The sequence below is a fragment of the Taudactylus pleione genome, unplaced genomic scaffold, assembly GCF_031769625.1.
Source record: "Taudactylus pleione unplaced genomic scaffold, aTauple2 ptg000997l, whole genome shotgun sequence".
NCBI classification, from domain to species: Eukaryota; Metazoa; Chordata; class Amphibia; order Anura; family Myobatrachidae; genus Taudactylus; species Taudactylus pleione.
Genome location: NW_028285398.1, coordinates 1,623,215 through 1,635,744, shown reverse-complemented (window position 1 = coordinate 1,635,744; position 12,530 = coordinate 1,623,215). Strand labels below are relative to the sequence as shown.

The 12,530-nt window shown below is 40.7% G+C and overlaps 1 protein-coding gene across 3 annotated transcripts in view; it reads left to right on the top strand.

Annotated features, from left to right (window-relative positions):
• The window catches only part of SHC1 (SHC adaptor protein 1), an 89,458-nt gene that overhangs the window by 62,219 nt on the left and 14,709 nt on the right, over positions 1 to 12,530 (top strand). For all 3 annotated transcript variants that reach the window (XM_088460992.1, XM_088460991.1, XM_088460990.1), the window contains 3 exons: positions 482 to 545; positions 10,667 to 10,786; positions 10,875 to 10,928. In XM_088460992.1, the coding sequence (XP_088317118.1) occupies positions 482 to 545; positions 10,667 to 10,786; positions 10,875 to 10,928 (238 nt within the window). The remainder of the gene's footprint in view (positions 1 to 481; positions 546 to 10,666; positions 10,787 to 10,874; positions 10,929 to 12,530) is intronic.

Genomic DNA, 12,530 nt, shown 5'->3' with positions numbered 1-12,530 from the left:
CACGCAATCTCCGGGTAGGACGGACGCCTTCTGATTAAACATGTTTCAACCTAATTGACAAGCACATTGGCGTGACATAGACACATGTATGAGAGTATCATTAGAGATACACTAGCAATGTTTTACAGGGAGCATGTAACCTGTGTCCACTCCTCTGATGCAGCACATCCAGCCATAATGGTAATACTGGTGGGGAGGATTGTAGGGGACATTGCTGCTCCATAAGGGGTAAGAGATTGGGACCTGTACAAAGTATGGGAAGTCCTTCATCTGCAGGGGGAAGTGTATGTAACAGAACCCGAAATACAGCGCCAGACAGTGGGGAAAGCAGGGAATACAGAAAACAGGGACATACACTGTCAGTACAGCCATGAAGGACAGGGATGCCCTGCTGGGGGCTTATACTACATCTGGGTGCATATAACATATGTGCAGCATAATTCTACTGTAATGTGTAAGAGATGCCCTTCTGTCCACGCAGGGAAGCCATCAGCCTGGTGTGTGATGCCATACCAGGGGCAAAGGGGGCTCTACGGAGGCGAAAGGTGAGTTACAGCTGGCAATGCCCTTCATAAGGAGAGAGTTCTACATATTACTGCTTATTGCAACTAACTACCCTCATTGGCAGGATGTCCTCATCCTTGTCATTCTGTGCCATATCCTATTGCAATTAGTAATGCTGTACAGGACTCTTATAGAGACACAATAGGTGACTGTATTATACTATTACCTGATAGTGATGTATATAGCCTAGGTAGTGTGATCCAGGATTACTGAGTGTATAGAGAGAGATATCACCAGGTGACAGTGACTGATGTACAGGACTCTTATAGAGACACAATAGGTGACTGTATTATACTATTACCTGATAGTGATGTATATAGCCTAGGTAGTGTGATCCAGGATTACTGAGTGTATAGAGAGAGATATCACCAGGTGACAGTGACTGATGTACAGGACTCTTATAGAGACACAATAGGTGACTGTATTATACTATTACCTGATAGTGATGTATATAGCCTAGGTAGTGTGAGCCAGGATTACTGAGTGTATAGAGGAGAGATATCACCAGGTGACAGTGACTGATGTACAGGACTCTTATAGAGACACAATAGGTGACTGTATTATACTATTACCTGATAGTGATGTATATAGCCTAGGTAGTGTGAGCCAGGATTACTGAGTGTATAGAGGAGAGATATCACCAGGTGATAGTGACTGATGTACAGGACTCTTATAGAGACACAATAGGTGACTGTATTATACTATTACCTGATAGTGATGTATATAGCCTAGGTAGTGTGATCCAGGATTACTGAGTGTATAGAGGAGAGATATCACCAGGTGACAGTGACTGATGTACAGGGCTCTTATAGAGACACAATAGGTGACTGTATTATACTATTACCTGATAGTGATGTATATAGCCTAGGTAGTGTGAGCCAGGATTACTGAGTGTATAGGGGGAGAGATATCACCAGGTGACAGTGACTGATGTACAGGACTCTTATAGAGACACAATAGGTGACTGTATTATACTATTACCTGATAGTGATGTATATAGCCTAGGTAGTGTGAGCCAGGATTACTGAGTGTATAGAGAGATATCACCAGGTGACAGTGACTGATGTACAGGACTCTTATAGAGACACAATAGGTGACTGTATTATACTATTACCTGATAGTGATGTATATAGCCTAGGTAGTGTGATCCAGGATTACTGAGTGTATAGAGGGAGAGATATCACCAGGTGACAGTGACTGATGTACAGGACTCTTATAGAGACACAATAGGTGACTGTATTATACTATTACCTGATAGTGATGTATATAGCCTAGGTAGTGTGAGCCAGGATTACTGAGTGTATAGAGAGATATCACCAGGTGACAGTGACTGATGTACAGGACTCTTATAGAGACACAATAGGTGACTGTATTATACTATTACCTGATAGTGATGTATATAGCCTAGGTAGTGTGAGCCAGGATTACTGAGTGTATAGAGGGAGAGATATCACCAGGTGACAGTGACTGATGTACAGGACTCTTATAGAGACACAATAGGTGACTGTATTATACTATTACCTGATAGTGATGTATATAGCCTAGGTAGTGTGAGCCAGGATTACTGAGTGTATAGAGAGATATCACCAGGTGACAGTGACTGATGTACAGGACTCTTATAGAGACACAATAGGTGACTGTATTATACTATTACCTGATAGTGATGTATATAGCCTAGGTAGTGTGAGCCAGGATTACTGAGTGTATAGAGGAGAGATATCACCAGGTGACAGTGACTGATGTACAGGACTCTTATAGAGACACAATAGGTGACTGTATTATACTATTACCTGATAGTGATGTATATAGCCTAGGTAGTGTGATCCAGGATTACTGAGTGTATAGAGGAGAGATATCACCAGGTGACAGTGACTGATGTACAGGACTCTTATAGAGACACAATAGGTGACTGTATTATACTATTACCTGATAGTGATGTATATAGCCTAGGTAGTGTGAGCCAGGATTACTGAGTGTATAGAGGAGAGATATCACCAGGTGACAGTGACTGATGTACAGGACTCTTATAGAGACACAATAGGTGACTGTATTATACTATTACCTGATAGTGATGTATATAGCCTAGGTAGTGTGATCCAGGATTACTGAGTGTATAGAGGGAGAGATATCACCAGGTGACAGTGACTGATGTACAGGACTCTTATAGAGACACAATAGGTGACTGTATTATACTATTACCTGATAGTGATGTATATAGCCTAGGTAGTGTGATCCAGGATTACTGAGTGTATAGAGAGATATCACCAGGTGACAGTGACTGATGTACAGGGCTCTTATAGAGACACAATAGGTGACTGTATTATACTATTACCTGATAGTGATGTATATAGCCTAGGTAGTGTGATCCAGGATTACTGAGTGTATAGAGAGATATCACCAGGTGACAGTGACTGATGTACAGGACTCTTATAGAGACACAATAGGTGACTGTATTATACTATTACCTGATAGTGATGTATATAGCCCAGGTAGTGTGATCCAGGATTACTGAGTGTATAGAGGAGAGATATCACCAGGTGACAGTGACTGATGTACAGGGCTCTTATAGAGACACAATAGGTGACTGTATTATACTATTACCTGATAGTGATGTATATAGCCTAGGTAGTGTGATCCAGGATTACTGAGTGTATAGAGGAGAGATATCACCAGGTGACAGTGACTGATGTACAGGACTCTTATAGAGACACAATAGGTGACTGTATTATACTATTACCTGATAGTGATGTATATAGCCTAGGTAGTGTGATCCAGGATTACTGAGTGTATAGAGAGATATCACCAGGTGACAGTGACTGATGTACAGGACTCTTATAGAGACACAATAGGTGACTGTATTATACTATTACCTGATAGTGATGTATATAGCCTAGGTAGTGTGATCCAGGATTACTGAGTGTATAGAGGAGCGATATCACCAGGTGACAGTGACTGATGTACAGGACTCTTATAGAGACACAATAGGTGACTGTATATACTATTACCTGATAGTGATGTATATAGCCTAGGTAGTGTGAGCCAGGATTACTGAGTGTATAGAGGAGAGATATCACCAGGTGACAGTGACTGATGTACAGGACTCTTATAGAGACACAATAGGTGACTGTATTATACTATTACCTGATAGTGATGTATATAGCCTAGGTAGTGTGAGCCAGGATTACTGAGTGTATAGAGGAGAGATATCACCAGGTGACAGTGACTGATGTACAGGACTCTTATAGAGACACAATAGGTGACTGTATTATACTATTACCTGATAGTGATGTATATAGCCTAGGTAGTGTGATCCAGGATTACTGAGTGTATAGGGGGAGAGATATCACCAGGTGACAGTGACTGATGTACAGGGCTCTTATAGAGACACAATAGGTGACTGTATTATACTATTACCTGATAGTGATGTATATAGCCTAGGTAGTGTGATCCAGGATTACTGAGTGTATAGAGGAGAGATATCACCAGGTGACAGTGACTGATGTACAGGGCTCTTATAGAGACACAATAGGTGACTGTATTATACTATTACCTGATAGTGATGTATATAGCCTAGGTAGTGTGAGCCAGGATTACTGAGTGTATAGAGGAGAGATATCACCAGGTGACAGTGACTGATGTACAGGACTCTTATAGAGACACAATAGGTGACTGTATTATACTATTACCTGATAGTGATGTATATAGCCTAGGTAGTGTGAGCCAGGATTACTGAGTGTATAGGGGGAGAGATATCACCAGGTGACAGTGACTGATGTACAGGACTCTTATAGAGACACAATAGGTGACTATATTATACTATTACCTGATAGTGATGTATATAGCCTAGGTAGTGTGATCCAGGATTACTGAGTCTATAGAGGGAGAGATATCACCAGGTGACAGTGACTGATGTACAGGACTCTTATAGAGACACAATAGGTGACTGTATTATACTATTACCTGATAGTGATGTATATAGCCTAGGTAGTGTGAGCCAGGATTACTGAGTCTATAGAGGGAGAGATATCACCAGGTGACAGTGACTGATGTACAGGACTCTTATAGAGACACAATAGGTGACTGTATATACTATTACCTGATAGTGATGTATATAGCCTAGGTAGTGTGAGCCAGGATTACTGAGTGTATAGAGGAGAGATATCACCAGGTGACAGTGACTGATGTACAGGACTCTTATAGAGACACAATAGGTGACTGTATTATACTATTACCTGATAGTGATGTATATAGCCTAGGTAGTGTGAGCCAGGATTACTGAGTGTATAGAGAGAGAGATATCACCAGGTGACAGTGACTGATGTACAGGGCTCTTATAGAGACACAATAGGTGACTGTATTATACTATTACCTGATAGTGATGTATATAGCCTAGGTAGTGTGAGCCAGGATTACTGAGTGTATAGAGGAGAGATATCACCAGGTGACAGTGACTGATGTACAGGACTCTTATAGAGACACAATAGGTGACTGTATTATACTATTACCTGATAGTGATGTATATAGCCTAGGTAGTGTGAGCCAGGATTACTGATTGTATAGAGAGATATCACCAGGTGACAGTGACCTGATGTACAGGACTCTTATAGAGACACAATAGGTGACTGTATTATACTATTACCTGATAGTGATGTATATAGCCTAGGTAGTGTGATCCAGGATTACTGAGTGTATAGAGAGATATCACCAGGTGACAGTGACTGATGTACAGGGCTCTTATAGAGACACAATAGGTGACTGTATTATACTATTACCTGATAGTGATGTATATAGCCTAGGTAGTGTGAGCCAGGATTACTGAGTGTATAGAGGGAGAGATATCACCAGGTGACAGTGACTGATGTACAGGACTCTTATAGAGACACAATAGGTGACTGTATTATACTATTACCTGATAGTGATGTATATAGCCTAGGTAGTGTGAGCCAGGATTACTGAGTGTATAGAGGAGAGATATCACCAGGTGACAGTGACTGATGTACAGGACTCTTATAGAGACACAATAGGTGACTGTATTATACTATTACCTGATAGTGATGTATATAGCCTAGGTAGTGTGAGCCAGGATTACTGAGTGTATAGAGGGAGAGATATCACCAGGTGACAGTGACTGATGTACAGGACTCTTATAGAGACACAATAGGTGACTGTATTATACTATTACCTGATAGTGATGTATATAGCCTAGGTAGTATGATCCAGGATTACTGAGTGTATAGAGAGATATCACCAGGTGACAGTGACTGATGTACAGGACTCTTATAGAGACACAATAGGTGACTGTATTATTCTATTACCTGATAGTGATGTATATAGCCTAGGTAGTGTGATCCAGGATTACTGAGTGTATAGAGAGATATCACCAGGTGACAGTGACTGATGTACAGGACTCTTATAGAGACACAATAGGTGACTGTATTATACTATTACCTGATAGTGATGTATATAGCCTAGGTAGTGTGATCCAGGATTACTGAGTGTATAGAGGAGAGATATCACCAGGTGACAGTGACTGATGTACAGGGCTCTTATAGAGACACAATAGGTGACTGTATTATACTATTACCTGATAGTGATGTATATAGCCTAGGTAGTGTGAGCCAGGATTACTGAGTGTATAGAGAGATATCACCAGGTGACAGTGACTGATGTACAGGACTCTTATAGAGACACAATAGGTGACTGTATTATACTATTACCTGATAGTGATGTATATAGCCTAGGTAGTGTGATCCAGGATTACTGAGTGTATAGAGGAGAGATATCACCAGGTGACAGTGACTGATGTACAGGACTCTTATAGAGACACAATAGGTGACTGTATTATACTATTACCTGATAGTGATGTATATAGCCTAGGTAGTGTGAGCCAGGATTACTGAGTGTATAGAGGAGAGATATCACCAGGTGACAGTGACTGATGTACAGGACTCTTATAGAGACACAATAGGTGACTGTATTATACTATTACCTGATAGTGATGTATATAGCCTAGGAAGTGTGAGCTAGGATTACTGAGTGTATAGAGAGAGATATCACCAGGTGACAGTGACTGATGTACAGGACTCTTATAGAGACACAATAGGTGACTGTATTATACTATTACCTGATAGTGATGTATATAGCCTAGGTAGTGTGATCCAGGATTACTGAGTGTATAGAGAGATATCACCAGGTGACAGTGACTGATGTACAGGGCTCTTATAGAGACACAATAGGTGACTGTATTATACTATTACCTGATAGTGATGTATATAGCCTAGGTAGTGTGATCCAGGATTACTGAGTGTATAGAGAGAGATATCACCAGGTGACAGTGACTGATGTACAGGACTCTTATAGAGACACAATAGGTGACTGTATTATACTATTACCTGATAGTGATGTATATAGCCTAGGTAGTGTGATCCAGGAGTACTGAGTGTATAGAGAGAGATATCACCAGGTGACAGTGACTGATGTACAGGACTCTTATAGAGACACAATAGGTGACTGTATTATACTATTACCTGATAGTGATGTATATAGCCTAGGTAGTGTGAGCCAGGATTACTGAGTGTATAGAGGAGAGATATCACCAGGTGACAGTGACTGATGTACAGGACTCTTATAGAGACACAATAGGTGACTGTATTATACTATTACCTGATAGTGATGTATATAGCCTAGGTAGTGTGAGCCAGGATTATTGAGTGTATAGAGGAGAGATATCACCAGGTGACAGTGACTGATGTACAGGACTCTTATAGAGACACAATAGGTGACTGTATTATACTATTACCTGATAGTGATGTATATAGCCTAGGTAGTGTGAGCCAGGATTACTGAGTGTATAGAGGAGATATCACCAGGTGACAGTGACTGATGTACAGGACTCTTATAGAGACACAATAGGTGACTGTATTATACTATTACCTGATAGTGATGTATATAGCCTAGGTAGTGTGAGCCAGGATTACTGAGTGTATAGAGGAGAGATATCACCAGGTGACAGTGACTGATGTACAGGACTCTTATAGAGACACAATAGGTGACTGTATTATACTATTACCTGATAGTGATGTATATAGCCTAGGTAGTGTGAGCCAGGATTACTGAGTGTATAGAGGAGAGATATCACCAGGTGACAGTGACTGATGTACAGGACTCTTATAGAGACACAATAGGTGACTGTATTATACTATTACCTGATAGTGATGTATATAGCCTAGGTAGTGTGAGCCAGGATTACTGAGTGTATAGAGGAGATATCACCAGGTGACAGTGACTGATGTACAGGACTCTTATAGAGACACAATAGGTGACTGTATTATACTATTACCTGATAGTGATGTATATAGCCTAGGTAGTGTGATCCAGGATTACTGAGTGTATAGAGGGAGAGATATCACCAGGTGATAGTGACTGATGTACAGGACTCTTATAGAGACACAATAGGTGACTGTATTATACTATTACCTGATAGTGATGTATATAGCCTAGGTAGTGTGAGCCAGGATTACTGAGTGTATAGAGAGAGATATCACCAGGTGACAGTGACTGATGTACAGGACTCTTATAGAGACACAATAGGTGACTGTATTATACTATTACCTGATAGTGATGTATATAGCCTAGGTAGTGTGATCCAGGATTACTGAGTGTATAGAGAGATATCACCAGGTGACAGTGACTGATGTACAGGGCTCTTATAGAGACACAATAGGTGACTGTATTATACTATTACCTGATAGTGATGTATATAGCCTAGGTAGTGTGATCCAGGATTACTGAGTGTATAGAGAGAGAGATATCACCAGGTGACAGTGACTGATGTACAGGACTCTTATAGAGACACAATAGGTGACTGTATTATACTATTACCTGATAGTGATGTATATAGCCTAGGTAGTGTGATCCAGGAGTACTGAGTGTATAGAGAGAGATATCACCAGGTGACAGTGACTGATGTACAGGACTCTTATAGAGACACAATAGGTGACTGTATTATACTATTACCTGATAGTGATGTATATAGCCTAGGTAGTGTGAGCCAGGATTACTGAGTGTATAGAGGAGAGATATCACCAGGTGACAGTGACTGATGTACAGGACTCTTATAGAGACACAATAGGTGACTGTATTATACTATTACCTGATAGTGATGTATATAGCCTAGGTAGTGTGATCCAGGATTACTGAGTGTATAGAGGAGAGATATCACCAGGTGACAGTGACTGATGTACAGGACTCTTATAGAGACACAATAGGTGACTGTATTATACTATTACCTGATAGTGATGTATATAGCCTAGGTAGTGTGATCCAGGATTACTGAGTGTATAGAGGGAGAGATATCACCAGGTGATAGTGACTGATGTACAGGACTCTTATAGAGACACAATAGGTGACTGTATTATACTATTACCTGATAGTGATGTATATAGCCTAGGTAGTGTGATCCAGGATTACTGAGTGTATAGAGGAGAGATATCACCAGGTGACAGTGACTGATGTACAGGACTCTTATAGAGACACAATAGGTGACTGTATTATACTATTACCTGATAGTGATGTATATAGCCTAGGTAGTGTGAGCCAGGATTACTGAGTGTATAGAGGAGAGATATCACCAGGTGACAGTGACTGATGTACAGGACTCTTATAGAGACACAATAGGTGACTGTATTATACTATTACCTGATAGTGATGTATATAGCCTAGGTAGTGTGATCCAGGATTACTGAGTGTATAGAGAGATATCACCAGGTGACAGTGACTGATGTACAGGGCTCTTATAGAGACACAATAGGTGACTGTATTATACTATTACCTGATAGTGATGTATATAGCCTAGGTAGTGTGATCCAGGATTACTGAGTGTATAGAGAGAGAGATATCACCAGGTGACAGTGACTGATGTACAGGACTCTTATAGAGACACAATAGGTGACTGTATTATACTACTTACCTTATAGTCTGTATACTTTGGGGCATATATAATTGCAGGCAAAATTTTTAAAAACCTTGTAGGTTATTTCTATAGGAATTACCACAGCTATATTCTCGCAGCCGCTTTATATGTTTAAAAAAAAATTAAAAAAAATCCCTATTTTAATCAAAATATTTTGGGGGCCCCTTCACCCATTGGAAACCCCCTCCCCTCCTAAGAACTGTTTAGGCAATTGGCAGTTTTCAGTTAGCGTAATTGGTCCAATAATTTTCTGTCTTTATTGTTTGTCAAAAACCAGTTGTGGCCTCAAATATCTTCAAATTAATATTTTTTGTTCATTTTTGCTCCCCAAATTTAATCTGAGCATTTATTTAAATGAAAAATAATTGCTCTAATGTTTTTTTCAAGTTGTTGTTGCATTTTTAATTGGCTTAAAATAACGCCCAAATCACCTTTTTATTTTTTTTTTTGCCTACCTTTTTTTTTTTTTTTTTTATTCGTTTGTAATCAAATGAAAAAAAGTTTTTTGCTTTTTATCATTCTTTTTTTACTTAAAAAATTAATAAATGCGCAAATAAGCTGTTGAATTCCTTTAAAAAAAAAAAAAAAAGAAAACAGGATTTTTTTGTGGGGGACCCTAATAACCGTTATTACTGTTACCCAATATTATTTTTTTATGGTACAGGCTGTGCCCCATTTTTTTGAAAAAAATATTCACGCACTGGTTTTGCCCAAAAGAACTTTGTGACTTTGTGATTTTTTTTCTATTGGATATCGTGGGTATCGGGAGCGCGCATACCCTTTAGTAAGAGAAAATTGGTTGCAATGCCCATGTAAATTTTTGCAGGGATATTCTTACCTGAAACTGGATATGCCCTATAATATTGTAGTACGCACTGCTGTACCTTCTGGTGTTGCTGTGTGGTGTGAATTTTGGATGGAAGAGGTTAAACCTGGTCTGTGGAAAGGCGGTAGGCTTCCTCTCTGGCCGTGGAGCTGCTCAGTGCTGGATCGATACCAGGGACTGATAATGGATGGGTGTGGCTTCGGCAGGGTTCTGACGTGTCTGATAATCGGGGGTGGTGGTGGAACAGAGCCGGCGTTATTGATCGGTCTGGAAACTTTATGAGCATCTGTTTTGTCTCCTTCAAGACGGGCGGCCGGTCCCTGAATTCCATCCTGGGTAAGTGTAACCTGAAGTTTGCGGGCATGCCCATCACCCTGACCGTGTCCACCAGCAGCCTGAATCTCATGGCATCGGACTGCAAGCAGGTGAGAAGGACGGGGCGTGCGGGTGAGGCCACCCAGTGATGGATCTGTTATCATGCTGTGTTATATGCTGTGTCTCTCTCTCACACAGATCATTGCAAATCACCACATGCAGTCCATATCATTTGCCTCTGGGGGAGATCCGGTGAGGACTGTGTGTGTGTGTCCGCATGTGCATATATATTGTGTACTCTGCGTGCAGGTGTATATATTGTGTACGCTGTGTGTGTGTGTGTGTGTATCCGCATGTGCATATATATTGTGTACTCTGCGTGCAGGTGTATATATTGTGTACTCTGCGTGCAGGTGTATATATTGTGTACTCTCCGTGCAGGTGTATATATTGTGTACTCTGTGTGCGGGTGTATATATTGTGTACTCTGCGTGCGGGTGTATATATTGTGTACGCTGTGTGGGTGTATATATTGTGTGCGGGTGTATATATTGTGCACGCTGTGTGTGGGTGTATATATTGTGTACGCTCTTTGTGGGTGTATATATTGTGTACTCTGCATGCGGGTGTATATATTGTGTACTCTGTGTGTGGGTGTATATATTGTGTATGCTGTGTGTGGGTGTATATATTGTGTACGCTGTGTGTGGGTGTATATATTGTGTACGCTGTGTGCGGGTGTATATATTGTGTACGCTGTGTGCGGGTGTATATATTGTGTACGCTGTGTGCGGGTGTATATATTGTGTACTCTGCGTGCGGGTGTATATATTGTGTACTCTGCGTGCGGGTGTATATATTGTGTACTCTGCGTGCGGGTGTATATATTGTGTACTCTGTGTGCGCGTGTATATATTGTGTACGCTGTGTGTGGGTGTATATATTGTGTGCGGGTGTATATATTGTGCACGCTGTGTGTGGGTGTATATATTGTGTACGCTCTGTGTGGGTGTATATATTGTGTACTCTGCATGCGGGTGTATATATTGTGTACTCTGTGTGTGGGTGTATATATTGTGTACGCTGTGTGTGGGTGTATATATTGTGTACGCTGTGTGTGGGTGTATATATTGTGTACGCTCTGTGCGGGTGTATATATTGTGTACTCTGTGTGCGGGTGTATATATTGTGTACTCTGCGTGCGGGTGTATATATTGTGTACTCTGCGTGCGGGTGTATATATTGTGTACGCTCTGTGTGGGTGTATATATTCTGTACTCTGCGTGCAGGTGTATATATTGTGTACGCTGTGTGTGCATATATATTGTGTACTCTGTGCGGGTGTATATATTGTGTACTCTGTATGTGCGTGTATATATTGTGTACGCTGTGTGTGGGTGTATATTTTGTGTACAGGTGTATATATTGTGTACGCTGTGTGTGGGTGTATATATTGCGTTTGCTGCGTGCAGGTGTATATATTGTGTACTGTGCGTGTGGCTGTATATATTGTGTACTCTGCATGCGGGTGTATATATTGTATACTCTGCGTGCAGGTGTATATATTGTGTACTCTGCGTGCGGGTGTATATATTGTGTACGCTGCGTGTGCATATATATTGTGTACTCTGTGTGCATATATATTGTGTACGCTGTGTGCGCGTGTATATATTGTGTACGCTGTGTGTGGGTGTATATATTGTGTGCGGGTGTATATATTGTATACTCTGCGTGCAGGTGTATATATTGTTTACTCTGCATGCGGGTGTATATATTGTATACTCTGCGTGCAGGTGTATATATTGTATACTCTGCGTGCAGGTGTATATATTGTGTATGCTGCGTGTGCATATA